The following is a 22,223-nucleotide window of genomic DNA, read 5'->3' as shown; positions in this document are numbered from 1 at the left end:
CGGACTGTGTAACATTTCCTGAAAATTTGAAGCAAATTGGTTTGGTAGATCCTGAGAAAACATGAAATTTGTATGAAAAAATAAAACGTTTGGGAATAGAGTGACAAAGTTTGGATTACCTTTTTAGTACATTCCAGGTCCATTATCTTCATCTTAACAAATTCCTCCTCCAGCTTCCTCTTTGTCCTCCTGCTTACTTTGGCTTGTATTTCTAGGATATTTACAGCCCTGTCAGCAGCCCAGAGACGTTCCTTGTCTAAAGCAGCCATGTTGAAACATATCATCATTCTCATAATTCGCAATACTTTGCACCTTACAACGCTGGCATGATTGAAGTAGCATTATAGTGTAGTGTTTTCTGTTCCAATAAACACAGTCTTGAAATCTGGACACTTTCGCTGGGGTTTTGAGTTTTCCATGTACACGCCTTTTCAACAGATCAGTTGCTGCTAAGTCTCTAAAAACAGGTTTTATCACCACCATTACCGCATCAAGCAGACTTATGTTTATGAGTATACACTTCACCTGTTAATAATGCCTTGTTGCACTACAGCTGTTTTCCCCTGTGGGACACAAGTAATAACAGGGACATTCAACAGTTGAAAAACTATAAATAAGAGCTCAAACAGCCTTCTTCATTTCATGTACAATTAGTGTGTTTTGCCTAATAGCCATTCCATAGTTCTGCATTTGTCAGTTACACTACCAGTGAACCTTTTCTTATTGAGTTTTCGTTTTTTGTACGTAGCTCTCAGTTCGCCGAAGTTCGTTTCTGTAAGTGTCCAATACACTTCAATTTCTGCACTACAGCGTCATCACCATAGGGCTTCAATTCTTGAATATGTTTCAAACTTTTGCAATAACTTTTACCAAGGTAATTCACATGTTGAACTTTATCACATGCAACAAAACGTTGACCTATACTAGCAACACAAGCCACCTCTTTTCCTCCACTACTGCAATTATAGTTAGCTGTGCAATTATTTTAATGTGTATCTTTATTTTTTTGTGGACACCTACAATATTTAGATATTACTGCTACACCTAAAACTTTCCCTGTATACATACTAGTTGCAGATATTGCACCATGAATAGATGTGTGTCACCGTTTAAGCCAGGTACCATCGAATGCTGGAATAAAATCTCTGTTACCACTATTTTCTATTACTGCCTCTCTTACAGCTGTCTTCACATATTCTATACAGACGTCTTCTACTTTAGACCCTATAAATCTTTTATAGTTCGTAAAACTGGTTGGAGGATTGGAAGATTCATATTGCCACAGAAAACTGCAACTGCAGTAGCACCTTTATCAATTGTATGCAAGTCAGAACAAATGTTGTGTTTATAGACTTCGCTACCATTTTCTTCATCTGGAGTTACTGCAACACTGCTCGTAAAGGTGGTTCTGTATGAACACTTACCATACTTCAGTTCCATTTCACTGACAAGTCCTACGTGATCTATTAAAAAGACGTACAGACCGAGTTACTACTCCGCTTGCATCTTACACAGCTCGTAAAAATTCCGTTGAGAACATTTCAAGTATTTCATTCACGTTCGGTTCGCCCATAAAACATTCATACTTTTCACTAATTGAACCAAGCTTTCTCTGCGAAGTACTTTCTTTCTCACTTTCATTCCAAAGGCCAGGTGTACCAGCACGGTTAGATTCAAACACGTGGTTATCGTCTATATTATTTACGGTAATAACGCCTGTCTTTTGCTTTCCAACAATTCTCCTTTTCTTACAGAAAACATTTTAAAAATAGTTGTAGTCTTCTGAACTGAATAAATTATATATCAATTGAAATGAGAAAGTCTGTAGATTCCTAAAATGAAAAAAGTAAAAAAGAAACATTTCATAATTTTGAACCTTTCTGGAACTCCTTAACACAAAGCTCAGCTTCAGCGCCAAAAGCAATCTGTCATTTCTTTCGATCATTGGTTTCCTGAAATTATCCACACGCTGGATACACGAGCTGCCGCGTTACTAACCGATGACCAGTCCCCGTTGGCACGTGGTTGCAGGTTATAGGAGACACAGACAGACCCAAAACTAAATAATAATGATAACAAGAAAAGTAAGAACAAATAAAAAAGTCAGTACGATTATGAAAATGACGTGGCAAAGTACTAGAAATAAAAAAATACGTTTAAACCAATTACCGAATGAAAATAAGAATCAAAGTCTTTTGATTAGATGTAGAAAGAAAACACAGAATTCGCTACATTTGACGAGATTCGAACCTACAACCTACAACGTTTAGATCCGGCTACTGTCGTCGGAATACATTTTTCTTTAATGGCGAGCGTGGTTTATGTTAAAATGGTCAGTGCAGAGGTCTGCCCGACAGTGGTGACTAAATACGTGAACTTACTCAGATTTAAACATTCTGACGGGCACATCAGTGCAGTGACGGTGGATCATGAAGGCACGGGCCTGAAGACTGTAAGGGTTTTTGAGCTCCCCTTCGAGGTCCCAGAGGAAGTTGTCAAGGACGCCTTCCGACCATATGGCAATGTCATCTGCCACGTTGCAGAAAAGTTGCAAGCTTTTTCGGCGTATAAGGTCTACAGTGGTGTACGCCAAATTAAACTTGAGTTCAGGAAACATGTGCCGTCCTATTTGAACATCGGTGGCTGCCGTGCAGTTATAATAATGTAGGACGGTCAACCGCGTATCTGTTCCGGATGTGGGCAGGAAGGCCATGTTTGATCGGGCTGCTTACAACGTAGAATTATGCAGACACCAGTGGGAGACTTGGTTTCGCCGACGGGGACGGCAACCCTGTCCCTGACGTGCGCTCAAACGACGATGCGCGCCATAGATGAAGATGAAACGGGCGGTCGGACACATTCATCGACGTCAGAAGGACCAAGGGAGGAAGAAGAAGGACCCCTGATGCCAACCCAGATGTCGCCCCCTCCACAGCAATAACAGCAGCAACAGTCCCACGGAATCCAGACGCAACATAACATTCAGGACGCGATGGACGTGGACGCGAACATTGTCCCGACCGCGGCTTTCCTAGCGGAAGGCGATACGACACGGGATTGCCTCCCACATTCAGATACGGATGTTCACGTTAGAAAGCAACGTTAGCTTCGACGACGCAAGCGACGTCGGCGGACCCCTTCTGACGATTACCTCCTACACACGGACGGTCAAGAAGGTGACATCTCGTCATACGGCATGGAAGCTGCGTCTGCTGAGGATCTAAGTGGTGTAGACGGTTCGCTGGCCCATACTACGAGTGCACAATTACTTCTTGCACCACGGATGCAGCAGGTCGCGTCGATGGATGGCACTCCGTCCATCACTTCCAAAGACGACGTGGGTGAAAGAGATTTAGGTGCCGATCAACTACACAGCACCGTGTTGCACCCACAATGGTCGTACGATTTCGATGAACTTCCTGGAGAGGGCATGGGTGACAGGGGAGGGGGTGGCATTGCGGACGCCACTCATAATCTGTAACGGGTTCGGTGGGTCCGGCATCTCTTGAAGTTATCTTCGATTGCCATGGCGTCTACCCTAGGTGAAGAGGCTAGGCAAGCACACCTTTCGCCTTGCCACAATCAATATCAATGCGATAAGGGCACCACACAAACTGACAATGCTACAACGCATGCTCGATGCGATGGACATCGACGTGGCCCTCTTACAGGAAGCACGTGTCGCTAGTTTCGTTGACTTCGACGGATATACCGCCCACATCTTCCACGCCTCTTCTACCGATCGTGGTGTGGCTGTCCTGCTACGGGAAGGCTTGGTGGCTACAGACGTACTGTACGTACCGAGTGCACGAGCCATGGCCGTAAATGGCAACGGTGAACGAGTCATCAATGTATATGCCCCTTCAGGATCTGGGAGACGGAGAGGCCGAGCCCGCTTTTTTTCGGAAGATATTACGCGTGTGTGTATGGGACGCATAGACTATATGGTGATCGGGGGAGATTTTAACTGTACTTCATCTCCGTCTGATCAGCTGCCACATCACGTCCCGTGTGCGGAATTGGAATTGCTAGTGCGTGAGCTCCACCTGCTCGACACGTGGCGCCATATCAGTGGCCCAGCTACTGGTACACTCATTATACAAGTCATTCGTCAAGTCGGTTAGACAGGTTTTACGTCACAAGCACCCATTCGATGGCGACGAGAGGAGCAGATCTCTGGCCCACTGCATTTACCGACCACACAGCATATATCTGCACCATTGCCCTCCAACCTGCACGTGTGTGGCGCAGTAGGCCCCCCTGGAATCTGAAAATCGCCCATCCGGACGAGCAGGCATGTAAAGGTGCTATCGAAGAGTCGTGGAACGCGTCCTTAGAGCGTCGTGGTCGTTACCAATCGACCCTCAATTGGTGGTTTGAATGTGAGAAGCCTGCTCATAGGCGCACCTTCATGGCTTACGGCCGGGAAGCGGCGGCATGGAGGAAGAGCACGGAAAACTTTTATTACACCGTCCTACGGGGATGTCTTGCTATGGAGCCCTCACCTGACAGGCAGATCATTCTCAATCGCGCGAAAGCTCAGCCCGTCTCCTTAGCACGCCGTCATTTACAGGGCTCTATTATACGGCCGCGTGCTTCAGACATGCTACAATCAGAAAGGTCATCTATGCACAACTTGCTCTTAGAGCTCAGGAGGCGCCGTAGGACGCTGGTGACCGACATGATAACGGACGACGGTCGACACGTGGTAGAACAAGCAAATATAGCAGAAGCCTTCTATGGGCATTATGCTCACCTATATTCAGCAGTGCTCCCTGATATGGGGCGCTAGACACCATTTCTGCACATGTCCACGGTACAGTTCCACCAGACATGGTACCGACTTTACTGGGAGAAGTGACAGAAGAGGAAGTGCACGACGTCATTAGTAAAGGTGCTCCCCAGAAATCACCAGGAATCGACGGACTCCCATTAGAGTTCTATCGAGCCTTTAAACAACTGTTGGTACCGTGTTGGGTTAAAATTTGTCAGCAATTGATGTCCCCAGGTTGCCTGCACCGTTCTTGAAGGAACTGGTTATACCCATCCATAAGCCGAAGGGACTGAATTATGTCCGCGATTATCGCCCCTTAACGATATTGAACAGCGACTTCAAGATCTTTTCGAGGCTGCTATCAGAACGTATTCGCGGCATACTATTGCACGTCCTGTCCAGCGATCAGAGGTCCTTGGGGGAACCCAACATCAGAACTGCGTTATGTCGTTACAGAGATATCATCTCCCTTGCACGGGTGAGACGTTTGCCGGCAGCCCTGGCGTCCATCGACTACGGTCGCAGGTTCGAATCCTGCCTCGGACATGGATGTGTGTGATGTCCTTAGGTTAGTTAGGTTTACGTAGTTCTAAGTTCTAGGGGACTGATGACCTCAGATGTTAAGTCCTATAGTGCTGAGAGCCATTTGAACCGTTTTACTTTACATGGTATTTCTGACACTGAAGCATACGGGTACAATTATACTGCCTGGTGAGTAAATAACAGTGATCTCGAGTGCATTCAAGTATATTTAAGAGAGAAATAATTTTATTTCTTTTCTGGAATGTAGCATTTCTCTTTACTTATGAACTGCGAAATATTTTGTGTCTGACCCACAACCCTATATAGGTCGAGAATGCTCTTCAGTGCTTGAATGTAAAGCTGAGACCTTCTGGTATTTACTATTCCTTTTTGGGATAAACTGATATACTACGATATTGATATGACTTCGGCCACAGTTCTATGTAACTTGAGAAATTATTTTATGTGTCGGTCACAGTAACACTCTAACAGGTTTTGGCTATATAATACCTATCATTTACGAGAGTAGTACTGTGTAAATCAATTACCTCTAATAGCATTTCAAAACGTACAGTATCTGATGCAACAAAATGGGAGTGTTAAATAATTTCATTTTGCAATGCAAATCCTAAAACTTTGTCTCGAACAGTTAACTAAGTCCTACACAATAGTGAGAAACCAAGACACAATGAAAACACGCGAAATCTGTGTTATTTTTTTCTTGATAGTTGTGTAAGACTCTCAATCTCAGGAACTAGTTGTATACAGAATTCTCCCACCATCGTTAAACTACAGTCGGTAATGAAGCTGACTTAAGGAAATGGTTTCAAATCACGAGATTTGATGATTTCGAATTACGAGAAATTTTATAGCTGACCTTCGTAACAGAATAGCTTTCTGACGATGTGCATCCTGTAAATAATGGGACACTTTTTGTCAAAAGGTATCGGTTGCGAAAACTCCTCAAACTAAAATCGCAATTGATGTCGAACCGAAAATGGGTTAATTTCTTGCTGTTTTCGTCATTTACAATAAAATATCTATTTTTAAATTAAGTGAAAGTTACTTCGTTTGATAGAACGCTCTTTAGGTTAAGGATTACCGAAGTTACTTCCTTTGATAAGAAGCCCTTTAGGTCGTATTCTGCCGTGTGGTTTACTGTATAATGGTGCTGCAAATTTTTATATAATTTTGTATTTTATGGCACAGTAACCATTTAGAATTACAATCTCAAGCAGGAACAAAATACAGGTCATCCCACGTAGAATTAGAAACAATCAGCGCTGAAGGTTCGTTATTGCAGCGAACTGCTTCGTTTGACATTTTGTAACGCCCCGGCAACTGAGGCCGGTAGGCGATAAGGTCCGTTGCACTTCGTAATGTTCTCGTCTGTCACTCTTTACCTATGATGGCTCCGCGCTCCAGATCAGCCATACTGAACAGCTCTTGTATTATAAGCTGTCAGCATAATTCAGTCACTCTAGTGCTGCAGTAACTCCGCTGTAATTTTATTTTTTATCGAAAATATTTTCATTTATCAACTGTCGACTGCTCTTCGCCCCTACAACGAGCGCAAGTTGGACGCCAACGCCTGCGCCCAGGGGGTGGGGCACTCTCCCCTCAAGAACAAATAGAGAGCATCCACAGGGTCCCGACATTTTGCCAAAGATAGTACGAGCTACACTCGCAGAAACATAACGGTTTCAAAACTGGCACAAAGCAGGAAACCCGAGAGCTTGTCATCTTTAAGGACTATTATTGTGACCTTCAGTCAGAGGACTGGTTTGTTGCAGCTGTCCACGATAGTCTATCCAGTGCAAGCTTCTGCATTTCCGCATAGCTGCTGTAACCTACACCCACTTGAACCTTCTGACTGTACTGAAGCCTTGGTCTCCTGCAAATTTTATCCCTCACACTCCCCCCCCCCCCCCCCCTCCGTCCCCATTACCAAACTGACGGTTACTTAATGCCTCAGGATGTGTCCTATCAACTGATCTCTTCTTCTAGTCAGGCTGTGCCGTACGTTTCTTTTCTCCCTGTTAGGATTAGAATCTCCTCACTAGTTATTCGATCTCATCTAATCTTCAGCATTCTTTGGTAGCACCACATTTCAGAAGCTTCTTTCTCTACTTGTATGGACTGTTTATAGTCCACGTTTCATTACTAGACAAGCCTACACTCCAGATAAATACCACACTTCTCTTTTTCAGAAACGCATTTCTTGCTATTGCCAATGGCATTTTCATCCTCCCTGCTTCGGCGATCGTCAGTTAATTTGCTGGCCAAATAGCAAAACTCATCTACTATTTTTACTGCCGCGTACTCTGTGGTATCGTGGGCAATCGTTCTTTGTACAGCGGCTGGCGCTAGAGGTTCCGCTCTTGTCCGGCAGCGGCAGCAACCCTGAGCTCAGGCACCACCAGTGCCACGGATAAGAGACTGCCCGACTGCAGCTCCAGTCAGTTCTAGCAGTGTAGCACCAGTTTGCAACAGTCACACATCGTCATAGTGCTTTGTCTACGAAAGTAGTACATCACAACTGACCTCAAGACTTATGTTTATTTCTATATAGGGAACTGCTAAAGTGTTTAATTTATCCCGGCCTTGACAAGGAGTCGTATATGGATTTCGAAAAGGACGCTGTGGACCAAAGTTGAGTATAATATAGTATATCACTCAGCGATTGTGTTCTCTCATTCTTTCGATTTTTGCCTTAAAACTCGTGCACCATCCCGACGGGACGTTGTACTTTTGGCGACGAGACTTACTTGGCCACTTCAGTAGTTACCTCGGCATCGCCTGATTTTATTCTACTGCATCACATTACCTTTATTTTAGTTTTTTTGTGTTCAGTTTATAACCTCCATTCAACACACTGTCCATTCCGTTTAATGTCCCCTATCCGCTGATATAATTCTATCATCTGCAGACCTCAAAGTTTTTTCTACTTCGCCGCCGCGGTGGCCGTGCGGTTCTGGCACTGCAGTCCGGAACCGCGGGGCTGCTACGGTCGCAGGTTCGAATCCTGCCTCGGGCATGGGTGTGTGATGTCCTTAGGTTAGTTAGGTTTAAGTAGTTCTAAGTTCTAGGGGACTTATGACCTAAGATGTTGAGTCCCATAGTGCTCAGAGCCATTTGAACCATTTTTTTTCTACTTCTCCCTGAATTTTAATTCCCTTCCAAAATTTTTCTTTGGTTTCCTTTACTGCTTGCTCAGTACACAGATTGAATAGCATGGAGGATGGGCTGCAACCCTCTCTGACACCATTCTCAATTACTGCCTCCCTTTCAAGTCCTGTAACTCATATAACTATGGTCTGGTTCCAGTACAAATTGTATATAATATTTCATTCCCTTCATATTACTCTTGTGACTTCTGTAATTTCAAATAATGTGCTCTAGTCAACGTTGTGGAAAGTTTTCTTTGGTGCGACCAGTGCCATAAACACAGCTGGGATATTTATAGTGCTTCCGGGTCACGGTTTAAAAGCTTAGTGGCATTCCCAATCACATGCAGGGACAATTGGGATATGACTCGAGCGATGGGGAGGAAGCACACAGGAGTACACGCATATGCACTTACACACACACACACACACACACACACACACACACACACACACACACACACTTTGCTCTTCTGATCACACCCCAGAATTTTACCAGACATTAAAAACGAAACAGACAATTAGGAACCAGGATATACCCAGAACTGACCATCTTGTTTTCTCTACAACAGTTGTCACCCACGCATGACTCTTGTTCGGTGCTTGCACCCACTTGGTACAAGGCGCACACACACATCAACACACACACACACACACACACACACACACATTTCGCTGTTCCAATAACAGCCCAGTATTTTTCCAACCATTAAAAACGAAACAACCAACCAGGATCTACCACGAGCTGATCACCTTGTTTCACTGCACCATATGTCACCCACGCATGGCTGTTGTTTAGTTTTTGTACCCACTTGGTGCAAGGTGCAATGGACCCTCAAAGTAGATGTCACGATGTTATTCGCACATCTAAATTGTTTGTATTATTGTTCTATAACGTTACAAAACACATGTAGCTCACTTATTGGCAGTAGTGTTGTAACTTACAGGTTAAGGTACACTTGGCGTCGACTGTGGTTTAATCTTTGTGCCAAAGTAAAGTAGTACTTTAAAGTTCAACATGATTCAAATGGCTCTGAGCACTATGGCACTTAACATCTGAGGTCATCAGTCCCATACAATTTAGAACTACTTAAACCTAAGTAACCTAAGGACATCACACACATCCATGCCCGAGGCAGGATTCGAACCTGCGACTGTAGCCCCTAGAACCTCACGGCCACTCCGGCCGGCTTTATCACTTAAGTAAATTTGTTTGTAGTAACATTTAAACATTATATGTTTACATTATTCTATAACAAGAAAAGAGCCCAGCGTACTGTATGTACAGAATGTAGTGTTTAAATGTTAATACTAACAAACTTGCTTAAGTTCCTTTCGAACTGAAATAATTATACTGCATCATGCCTATTTCAGTTCTTCAAGCAGAAATGGATGAGTTAAACATCTGAATTGAAACCGCCATAGAACAGAAACGGTATACAGAGTATTATGTACTCACTCCCGTCTGTAAGTTCTAGAAGTATGTAACGGGAATTTCCGGGAACATTGAATATTATTTATTAAAATACGTAAACGTTCGTTCTATAACAGTACAAAACACGACTGTCTCGCATATTGGCACTACTGACCTAACTTACGGATTAACTACACTTGACTCCACTACCCGACTGTGGTTCAGTCTTTGTACCCACTTGGTGCAAGGCACAATGAAATTTAAATTAAGTGCCATAAAGCTATTTCCATGCCTTAATTTTCTTAGTACTTATCAGAAACGCATAAAGATTTATTCCGCCCTAAAATTCGACTGTGGTTTGATCTTTGTATCCAGTTGGTGAAAGACACAATGGACCCTCAAATTAAGTATCAAAAGGTTATTTTCACATCTAAATTGTCCGTATCATATATCAAAATATTTAAAGACTTGTTCTATAACAATACAAAACAGGGTCGCTCGTTTATTGGAATTATTGGCGTTAACTGACAGGTTAATATACTTATGACGCCAAATCCGACTGTGGTTCGATCTCTGTTCTCACCTTTGCACGGAACAATGAATCCTCCGATTAAATGTTAAAGGCGGCGAGGTGGGAGGGAAATGGGTGGAAGGGGGCCACATTGTGTAATGTCTGTGCAAAAACGTGTACGTGTACGTGTTCGTAGTCAGCAAAGCATCAGACAAGTCAAGATTTGTTGATGCATTCAAAGTTGCACATGTTTTATTTCTCATAGAGAATGTCACTGTCAGATGGGGTAGCTATGTTCTAGAGGACCCCCAAGAACAATTTTATTAGAGACTGTCCATTTGTAATGTTAAAGAAGGAAATATATATTTAAAATTTATCTACTCAGTAAAGTCTCCAGGTAGGGCTCTCTGAGCTTTTGCAGCAACTTCGTGTAGGCGACGATTACCTGATGAATAGGGATATAACGTAAAATTTTGCTGGAATTTTCAGTAAAATGAAGATATGTCATTACCTAACAACAAAACATGACTTACGTGTTCAAGAAGACTACCAATGAAATAGCATTGTGATAGTGAACAACTACAAGACAGTTAAAAAGACAGTTTAACGTGGATGAGCTCCAAATGTAGAATAAAGAAATATAACAAATTTTATGTCAAATTAAAAGTCCAAGAGTGAACAATTATATCAGTAACCATCTTGATAAAGTGTCCCTGATATGCATCTATCAGAAACTTTTATGTCTTCCTTGGCTAAGGAACATGCTATTACAAGATTAGAAGCTAAGATTCATAACTACAGAGTGGATGTTGTGTTTGATCTTGTGGAAGTCTGTCTAGGCCAGAGCCGGCCACGGTGTGCCAAACTGCACACGTGTCCCATGTGCGGGCTGCATGCGGGCCGAGGCTCGCTCTGTCTCGCCTTTGTTGGGTCCTTGGCGGAAGTATTCAATGCAGGGCGGCATTTCATGTAGTAGAGCAATGGGGCACTGTTCCCTCTAGCATACGATGCTGTATTTTTCCAAGTTCCTTCACTGTGATATTCGTCCGCTGCAATCCGACGTACAATCAGAAGAGGCAATCTAGTGACGTATTGCCACGATAATTTAAATATGAGAGGGAGTTATAATGCTTTTCCGAAGAGAAGGAAGAAAATTGTCAGTCCTATTATACAATTGCACAATCGCCAGGCACCACAAATACGCCAAAGAACGCCAGAATGAATTGTAAGATTTAGTTGGCGATGAAAGAGAACACAAGTTGGCGGACCTAAAGAAGGTGCAATGCTGCACAGCAAGCCGACCAGCAATAACTTGCCGCATAGCTGCGGGTGTCTACGGGCAGTTAATTGACTATGACAGCAAGTTCATTGCTTTCTCGAATACTTTAGACGTGTCGATCGACATTTCGGACACGTCAATGAAAGACACAACGAGAGGGATCGGCTTGCTGAAACATGTTGAAGAGGCTATTGAAACCGTTGGCCTGAAGTGGAATGTGCTAGTCTCTGTTACCACCGATGGAGCGGCAGTAATTCGAGGTGCACAAAATAGGCTCGTGGCATGGTTGCGCAAAAAACTGTAACGATAAACAGACGATTTCTACGGAATATTGTTTCTTTCATCATGAAGCACTTTGTACTAGATTTTCGGAAAAAGAGTTCGTCATGGAACTGATGGTCCGAATAGCAAATTAAGTGAAGTCAAATGGGTTATTGCATCTTTTGTTTGAACAGTTTTTGATGGAACTGCTGGATCAGTACGCAGACGTGATTTACTACTGCGACGTGCGTTGGTTCAGTCGAGGGGCATGCCTTGACCGGTTTTTCTAGCTAAGATCTGCTATTGTTCAGTTTATGAAGGAAAATGAAGTAGGAACCAACGTTAGAAGACCCGGAATTGATTAAGGGAAAAATGGTAAAATGGTTCTGAGCACTATGGGACTTAACTTCTCAGGTCATCAGGCCCTAGAACTTAGAACTACTTAAACCTAACTAACCTAAGGACATCACACACATCCATGCCCGAGGCAGGATTCGAACCTGCGACCGTAGCGGTCGCGCGGTTCCGGACTGTAGCGTCTAGATCTTACTTATTTAGTTGTCTTGACTACACACTTGAACACCCTCAATAAGACGTTGCTAGGTGAGAAACAACGAATGTTAATGGAAAGCGTGGACGCATTTAAAATCAGACTGTGGAAGGGTCAACTTCTAAAAGAATGAATAAATAAATAAATAAAGACAAAGACGCCGCCCATTTCGCTAAGCTCTCTGGTTTCAAAGAAAGTCGAATTTTGACAATTGATTTCGCTGCTGAAAGAAATACAGGAACAGTTTTCAAATCGTGTTCAGAACACTGCCAACCTCGCATCTGTTTTTGAGATGTTTTCAAGACCATTTGCCGTGTCAGTTGTTAGCACCCTTGTTCTTTGCCGATTGAGCTGATCGATTTGCAGTGTAATTATCGTTTAAAAGACAAATTCTATTACGTTAAAACTGACGAGGAGTACTATGAAAGTTTTCTCCAGGAAGAGTTTCCACGTCTCTGTAACGAGGGTGAGGGTGCAAAAGTGATATCCATGTTCGGATCAACTGATGTAAGTGAAAGATTTATTTCGATAATGAGTCTATATATGTCACGGTTACGAGGCAACATGAGTGACGAAAATCTGATAAAGTACCTCCGCCTTCTACCATATATTAGTTTTATTCATTCTTCAGCTTACCAAAAGCAATTAAATAATGACGAAAATTTTCTTTTGTTTCTGATATGTTTTGTTGAGAATTGTGGCTATGGATTGTCGGTAGAGGAGTCCTAGGTATTTTTTTTTCCTTTCACGTGCAGTTACGATAATTTATTCCATCCACAACGGCATGTTATAGAGACTGTTTATCTTTGCATCATCTTTTATATCTCACCTCAAATGTAAAAATTTTACATGGGACTATGTGGCTCACACAATATTACTGACGGAATGCAGTGGCAAACTCAACTTCCTTTTAATTTTTGGAGGTACATGCGCTCGTACCACCGTAACAGTATGATACCGCTCCTTCTGATATATAGCTTAAGTTTTTCGAATTATCTAACATGGCATAATATAAAAACCAGCCGCATGCAAGCCAGTCTATCGACTGAGTGGTGTGTTTGCAGTTCCCCCACCGTTCGCGCTCAGACGCCTTAGCGGGATGGTGGGGGAATTCGTGCACTGAGACGAGAGAGAGAACGGCCTGCCTGGAAAAGGGCCGCCCACGTGCAGGGTTTCTGGCCGCACCTGGTCACAAATACTGTGTAAAATGCGTTCTGCTACACTCTGGACCAATCGCTTCTATGTTGTGTTTAACAATGTTCTGCAGTTTGTCTACTGGGGCAGGAAGAATACATGAAAATAACTGACCTTAGGACAATCAAGACCAAGCAAAGATTATAAACTATGTTCAGTCTGCTTATAGTTTTAATTATTTACCTGTAAGATATATGAAAATTGACAACACAAGTGTTATATAAAAGCTGGAGAAATATGTTTTTCTCGATCCAGGTCTTATTCTCCACAATACTGTCAAATATAGATATTACACAATTAGGACTGTTTCCTATAAATAAACTTTTTCTGCAGTTCTTTAGAAAAAGAAGAAATGCGTTGATCAGACTTAAACAACTCTGTATTACAGTAAATACTACTTTAAGTGAAGTTAATGCGTTATCTGTGCACAAAAAAAGAAGAAGAAAAAGAAAATGGAAATGGAAGAGGTCAAAGTCGTACAGTAATTACTCCTTCAAGTGCAATTAATGGCCGGCCCTGTGGCCAAGCGGTTCTAGGCGCTACAGTCCGGAACCGCGCGACCGCTACGGTCGCAGGTTCGAATTCTGCCTCGGGCATGAATGTGTGTGTTGTCCTTAGGTTAGTTAAGTTTAAGTAGTTCTAAGTTCTAGGGGACTGATGACGTCAGCAGTTAAGTCTCATAGTGCTCAGAACCATTTGAACCATTTTTTGCAATTAATTTGTTATGTGAGTGCAAAAGTAAACTGGAAATAGAAGAGGTCGAAGTTAAAAAATGCAAACTGGAGCATTTGGCAAAACAAATTACAATTAGGGGAAGAATAATCTACTACTAGAGAAAAAAGTAAACTGGAAATAGAAGAGATCGAAGTCAAAAAATGCAAACTGGAGCATTTGGCAAAACCAAGTACAATTAGGGGAAGAATAATCTGCTACTGAAAAAGAAAATCCAATTTCGGTGTGCACGTAAGTCTAACTAATTATTTTAAATAAAGTATATGGGAAAACCTGAATATAACAGGATGGATACAAGATATCAACATGTACTATAAATATAAATGAAAATTACCCATATGTGGAGTACTCGCAGAAAATGATGGATCCAAGAAACTTTACAATTAGATGATACACGCAAAATCTTTTTTTAAATCTCCATCCCTATCCATAATTGCTTAAAATGATGGTTACCTTGTATGTAAATGTGATGGTCTCTATATTGTACATCTAGTAACAGAAAAGCTATTTACACAGTTAAAAATAGATGGAATAACTACATTTAATGGTAACTACTTTGCCAAAGTGGTAGACATAAAATTCTATGTGGTAATTGAGCTATAGTATGGGAAAGAGCTGACACCTTACACCCAAGAGGATGTGGAATTCCGTAACAACATGATTGTGCAATAAATAAAACGAAAAATTAAAACTGTCGAATGCTGTTAGAATTGCTGTACTGGGTGTCCACAAGCAATGTGTCTGGTGTTGGGCAGATTACAGTACAAGGGAAACAGGCTCCGATCACCACATACGTTGCATCCTGATCATTGGACTCTGACACATGGTGTATCAGTTTTGGCTAAAAGAAGATGCGTATTTGATAAATAATACAGATATTTTAGACATGGAAATAACACTGTAACATCTAATTTTAAGATCCATTTATGCCTTGCACCAAGTTGGTACAAATTAATATCGAAATAAAATTGAGTTTTTGTGTAGTATGTACTACCTTAATCTGCGAGTTACTCGAGAAATGGCATTAAGCAAGCGACACGTGTTTTGTACTGTTATAGAACAAATATTTACGTGTTTTGACAAATAATACAGACGATTTAGAAATGGAAACAACATGTGGCACTTAATTTGGGGGTCAATTGTGTCTTTTCACCAAGCGGATACATAGATCGAACCACAGTTGTGTTTTGGTGCCAACTGTAGCTTGATCTGTAAATTACACCAGTAACCCCGATAAATGAGCCATGTCTGCTTTGTGTTGGTAAAGAACAAATATTTGTGTATTTTGGCAAATAGAGCAGGCAATTTGTGGTTTCTTGAAGGTGCCATCTTACTTTAGTACAAAGTTCGAACCACTGTTTTTGCTGAGTGTCTGTAGGTGAGATCAGTAGTGTCAACAAGTAAGTCACATGTATTTTATGGTGTTATGGAACGAAACATCACGTATTTTGATAAATCATACTGACAATTTATTTGTTTTCTTTAAAGTATTGTTACAATGACTGAACCAATTCGTTAGCAGACGTATCTTGACCCTTAAGTTACTCCATTAGTGCCAATAAGTCAGCCACGTGTGTTTTTTTTTACTGTTGTAGAGCAATAATACAGACAATTTAGATGTGAGGATAACATTGTGACATTTAATTTGAGGGTCTATTATGCCTTGCACCAAATGGGTACAAAGATCGAGGAACAGTTTTGTTCGGATGCAGAGCGTAACTTAATCTATCAGTAGCCCCAGCAATGCCAATATCTTTACATATTTTGATAAATAATATAGAGTATTTAGTCATGAAAATAACATCGTGGCACTTAGTTCAAGGGAGTCCATTGTGCCTTGAACCGAGGGAGTGCAAAGATTGAACAACAGTCGTGTTTGGACATCAAGTGTGGTACAGAGAATAAGATGGCCTGTTCTGTGGCACAAACTGATTGGCTGGCTCCTTTTTAATGGCTGTAAGATACTGGGATATGACTGGAAGAGCAAGATGTGTGTGTGTGTGTGTGTGTGTGTGTGTGAAGCTCTCTGATGATTGGGAGAGCAATGGTATATATATTGATTCAGTGGAATGTCACATAATTTGTGAGGTGATTCTGCATGTAAAAATAAACCGAAAAAGTTTTATGAACATGTGGCCGATTTTTGACCAATCAGAACTGGAGTGCGTTGAAGACCACATACATCTATGAATGAAGACGATGACAAGTGTGAATGTTGCTTATCGAAATGCTGTCTGATGGGCAGAATAATATTGGGATAGATGACTGATTAATCCTATTACCAGAAGTGTGGCGGTTCTTCAAAATATGGCAGCACTGTGACGTCACACTGAGACAACAGGTGCAAGTGTATACGGTGTGCAGTCGTGGATTGGATCAGTGAGCAGTCGTGAGGCCTTGCACATGTCATGCTTGAGTGTTGTTTAATTGAGCAAGTCCATCGTGTCCTGTGTTCGTGAATACCAACATGCAGCGTACATTCACCTGTGCAGAATTCGCAGACATTTTGTTTGTGTCCAGGTGCTGTAATGGCAGAGCCTGTACGGCTGTGACTGAATACCATAGATGTTTCCCTGATCGACGACCCCTATGTGCCAGGGTACTTCCCAGGGTTTTTCAAAAATTATGTGGATCTGGAACACTACCCAGCGTACACATATCATCAGAACGGGAGGCCATCCAGATAGTTGTTGAAAGGGAAGACAATATTGCAACAGTACAATGGAATCTCACCACCAGAACACATTGAATTAGCCACCAGCTCGATATTCCACAAATGCAAGTGTGACATACAGTACATTACATTCTGAGGACCTATACCCAGTCCCTGCGCAACATCTGCAGCCAGGTGTCTCACAAGCAGATAGCAATTTTCTGAATGACTAGCTGTGCACAGAGATATTGTGCAATATACTTTATTTACAGATGAGGCTACATCTACAGGCAGTGGTATCATGAACAGATGCAATTCTCATAAATGTGCAATGGAGAACCCACATGACACTAGGGAAACAAGATTCAAAGTTAAGTTCTCAGTGAACATCTGGGGTGGTATGATTGATGACTTGGTGATAGGGCCTATGTTCCTACCAGATCACATGACAACTGTAGCATAAGAACATTTCCTGACAGAAGACCTGCCTGCTCTTTGAAAGACGTGACATCAGAGCAACGGCGGCAAATGTACCTGCAACATGATGGATCACTGACTCACTGTACCAGACAAGTATCCTAGCATCTGAATAACACATTTCCTCAACTGTGGATTGGCTGTGGCGGACACATTAACTGGACTGCCAGATCACGCGACCTGACCCCATTACACTTCTGTTCATGGGACTAGTTAAAGGGTGATGTTATGATACGAAAGTGGATACACGTGGAGAACTTGTTGCTCACATCACCAATCCTATTACTGGCATTAAAGCCCGCCGAGATGATGTTCGTCGTGTAACGCAACACACACTTGCCAATGTGTTGAGAATTGAATTGAGATGGGTGGGGGACTTCTTGGACATTTCTTATAGGATGAATCATTCATCTGCACCCATATTATTCTGTGTCCTCATAATCGTTCATTGATGTGTGGACTCTTCAAACAACTCCAGTTCCATTAACAATCGAAAATCGTACACATGTTCATAGGACTTTTTCGGTTTATTTTCAAATGTGCAATCAGCTCACAAATTATGTGACTTTCCTCCTGAAACACCGTGTGTGTGTGTGTGTGTGTGTGTGTGTGTGTGTGTGTGTGTGTGTGTACACGCGCCATGCACCAACTCCCAACCCCACCCCTTCCCCTCCTCTCGACAGCCAACACCCAACCTGTGTGTGTGTGTGTGTGTGTGTGTGTGTGTGTGTACATGCGCCGTGCACCAACTCCCAACCCCTCCCCTTCCCCTCCTCTCGCCAGCCAACACCCAACCTGCACTTGCGTATAGGTGACCAGGCGTATGACATGACGAGGCTGGTACTAAGATGGTACGGCAGTAAGCTTATAAATCATGGGGAGGATCCCCATAGACATAGTGCTAATGTACATTTTACCTTTCTTCAGTCTGTCTTGTAAGATAAGTTATAGGGTCAGCATTACCTTATGCAGGATTACCTTATATTTCTGCAGAACCCAAAGTGATCTTCTCATGGGTGGCTTCAACTAGTCTTTCCATTCTTCTGTAAATGTTTCGTATCAGTATTTTGCAGTCATGACTTTTAAGTGATGGTTCAGCAAGAACCAAGAATGGAATGTGGTCACGGGAAACACTTCAAACAAATTGCATTGATCTAAACAGGGATTACAGTACGAGTGTACACCGGATACTTTTATCCTCCTCTCTTGCAAGCAACATTTTGGTGGCAGTCATCTGAAGTTCCACTGGAAATTTGCATAGCGCTTCAGCTCATATAAGTAAATATTGTCCAGCATCAATCCATCCCTTACCTTCATGAGTAGACCTATTCTAAGACGTACCTTTATCAGGAGGCTCTTTCCTTTTAATACACTTCTGGCCATTAAAATTGTTAAACTAAGAAGAAATGCAGATGATAAACGGGTATTCATTGGACAAATATATTATACTAGAACTGACATGAATTTTCACGCAATTTGGGTGCATAGATCCTGAGAAATCAGTACCCAGAACAACCACCTCTGGCCGTAATAACGGCCTTGAAACGCCTGGGCATTAAGTCAAACAGAGCTTGGATGGTGTGTACATGCAGCTTCAACACGATACCACAGTTCATCAAGAGTAGTGACTGGCGTATTGTGACGAGCCAGTTTCTCGGCCACCATTGACCAGGCGTTTTCAATTGGAGAGAGATCTGGAGAATGTGCTGACCAGGGCAGCAGTCGAACATTTCTTTATCCAGAAAGGGCCGTACAGGACCTGCAACATGCGGTCGTGCATTATCCTGCTGAGATGTAGGGTTTCGCAGGGATCGAATGAAGGGTAGAGCCATGGGTCGTAACACATCTGAAATGTAACGTCCACTGTTCAAAGTGCCGTCAATGTGAACAAGAGGTGACGTGTAACCAATGGCACCTCATACCATCACGCCGGGCGATACGCCAGTATGGCGATGACGAATACACGCTTCCAAAGTGCGTTCACCGCAATGTCGCCAAACACGGATGCGACCATCATGACTCTGTAAACAGAACTTGGATTCATCTGAAAAAATGTTTTGCCATTCGTGCACCCAGGTTCGTCGTTGAGTACACCATCGCAGGCGCTCCTGTTTGTGATGCAGCGTCAAGGGTTACCGGAGCCATGGTCTCCGAGCTGATAGTCCATGCTGCTGCAAACGTCGTCGAACTGTTCGTGCAGATGGTTGTTGTCTTGCAAACGTCCCCATCTGTTGACTCAGGCATCGAGACGTGGCTGCACGATCCGTTACAGCCATGCGGATAAGATGACTGTCATCTCGACTGCTAGTGATACGAGGCCGTTGGGATCCAGCACGGCGTTCCGTATTACCCTCCTGAACCCACCGATTCCATATTCTGCTAACAGCCATTGGACCTCGACCAACGCGAGCAGCAATGACGCGATACAATAAACTGCAATTGCGATAGGCTGCAGTCCGATCTTTATCAAAGCCGAAAACGTGATGGTACGCGTTTCTCCTCATTACACGAGGCATCACAACAACGTTTCACCAGGCAACACCGGTCAACTGCTGTTTGTGTTATGAGAAATCGTTTGGAAACTTTCCTCATGTCAGCACGTTGTAGGTGTCGCCACCGGCGCCAACCTTGTGTGAACGCTCTGAAAAGCTGATCATTTGGATACCACAGCATCTTCTTCCTGTCGGTTAAATTTCGCGTCTGTAGCACGTCATCTTCGTGGTGTAGCAATTTTAATGGCCAGTAGTTTACTTACTAATGCTGTCAAATTGATCAAGTCATCCACTTTACTCAGAACGCATATAATAAAAAAAAACACTTATTTATACACTAGGCCACTATTTTTTTGTCATATTGTCCGAAAGATAAATTAAAGTTGTTCCTATACCCAAGTTTCTGTCTAGTGTTTTCGGGAGATTTTTCTTGGTTGTAAAGCAGACACCAGCAGTCAATCCTCTTTCAAACGATCTCAGTTGGGACTCCAAATGCCCACCTGGTATTTTACTGAAAAGTCCCTGACTCAACAGTGGGTTACTATTTGAACAGCTCTGTCTATATAGAGAATGAAAAAATATATGTGTCAAATAACATGTCTAACTTTCTTCTAAACTGTAGCATGTCATGTCATACATTTTTATGTTGTTGTTGAAGGCTAACTGTGGTATTATATTAACTTTTTATATTTAAAATCTTAGTGCTAAGTATAGATACAGAAGGAAATAAATAAGAAAAAATTATAAAATTGTGCTCAAATGTCGGCTGTTCATTCCCTGCCACAAGCGCATGAACACATGTGCATGCACATGCCTTCAACAACAGTGAAACTTGAACACGGGTGTCCTTTCGTTACGTGCCTGCCTCGGAAAAATTAGGGTTTCGGCACACTTACCACAGTTTCTTTTCTGGTGGTAGCCTCTTAATAATAAAAAACTAATTACGATTATGTGTAGTGACCAGTTGTTAAGTAAGCTGAAACGACTCACCGACACACTGGCCAGAGTGCAGGTTCTTGATGAAGCCTTCGTCACACTCGAGGTGTGAGGGGCACTTCTCGCAGGGGTGTCCCCAGGCGACCCCCACGGTGGCGCAGCACAGCTGGCGCGTGCACACCACGCCCTCCAGCTGCCCTTGGCACATGTCGTTCCGCACGCGCGTGAAGCACGGCCCAGTCCGGTAGTCTGCGTCAGGCATTGCACAGTCAGTTGCTGATTCTACTTGCGCAGTCCACTCTCATCAAGTAATTGGACATAAAGAATCATAAATAAGTACTGTTATTTTGGTGAAGACTACCTTCCATGTCTGTTTGTCGTGGAGTCGCCACAAGTGAGAAGAAATTAACGGTAATGTCACCTTCACCCATTAGTTATCAACAGATCTCTTACTACGATTATGACATGATTTCTTACCAGCGGAGCTATTAAAGTCGATTGATGTGTGTCTAAAAGACGACTACGCATGGGTATCTCAAGTGACTATCAAGTCACTGCGTTCTCTCCTTATTTAGAAAACTTGGAAAGCTATAGATAATGGCTTTCAGATAGGTGCTGTTGTTCTTGACTTTCATGAGTCTTTTAGTTTAATTTAACACTGTCTCTTACAGACAGTATATCCAATCAGATATGTGACTGGATTAAGAATTTCGTGGCATATAGAACCCAACACACCGTTTTAATTATTAGTAGCCACTGGAAGTGAATGGAACAATGCGACAGAAATCAATAGTAAATAACGTTGATATGATGCCTTGGTGTTACTGTTTATAAAGATGTACAGAAAATCGTTTGGTGTCACAGTCACGACTTAACGTGCACAAGAAAAATTACAGAGTCATTTAAGCAGTCATTCTTAGGTTATTCCATGTGGGAAATATGGGGAGAGGGGGGGGGGGGCACGTGCCCCTGTGCCTTCCTTTCACCCCCTGCCCCCCTCTGAAACCGCGCTTGTTTAGAACTACATCAAATTGAAAAAAAGAAAGAAATGTAGACTGAATGATGTATTGAAGGTAAAAATTAGCTTTCTGTAATGCGCAATGCCTGTAAACATTGATTGGGAGTTGCTCTTACCTATGAACGGTTTTATGTATTTTATTTCTGTATTTTACTTGCTTGTTTAGTTATTTACCATGATTTTATTAATGCCGTTAAGTGCTGTCCTCTAACAAGCTACATCTTACAACAAAGACACAAATAA

At 42.5% G+C, this 22,223-nt stretch overlaps 1 protein-coding gene across 1 annotated transcript in view; it reads right to left on the bottom strand.

Moving 5' to 3' along the window:
- The window catches only part of LOC126282212 (fibrillin-2-like), a 687,537-nt gene that overhangs the window by 382,672 nt on the left and 282,642 nt on the right, over positions 1–22,223 (bottom strand). Inside the window, exon 6 of the mRNA XM_049981761.1 lies at positions 21,017–21,211. Coding sequence (XP_049837718.1) covers positions 21,017–21,211 — 195 coding nt within the window. The remainder of the gene's footprint in view (positions 1–21,016; positions 21,212–22,223) is intronic.

The sequence above is a fragment of the Schistocerca gregaria genome, chromosome 7 (assembly GCF_023897955.1).
Source record: "Schistocerca gregaria isolate iqSchGreg1 chromosome 7, iqSchGreg1.2, whole genome shotgun sequence".
In the NCBI taxonomy this organism is placed as follows: Eukaryota; Metazoa; Arthropoda; class Insecta; order Orthoptera; family Acrididae; genus Schistocerca; species Schistocerca gregaria.
This window is presented reverse-complemented; position numbering and strand designations above follow the sequence as displayed.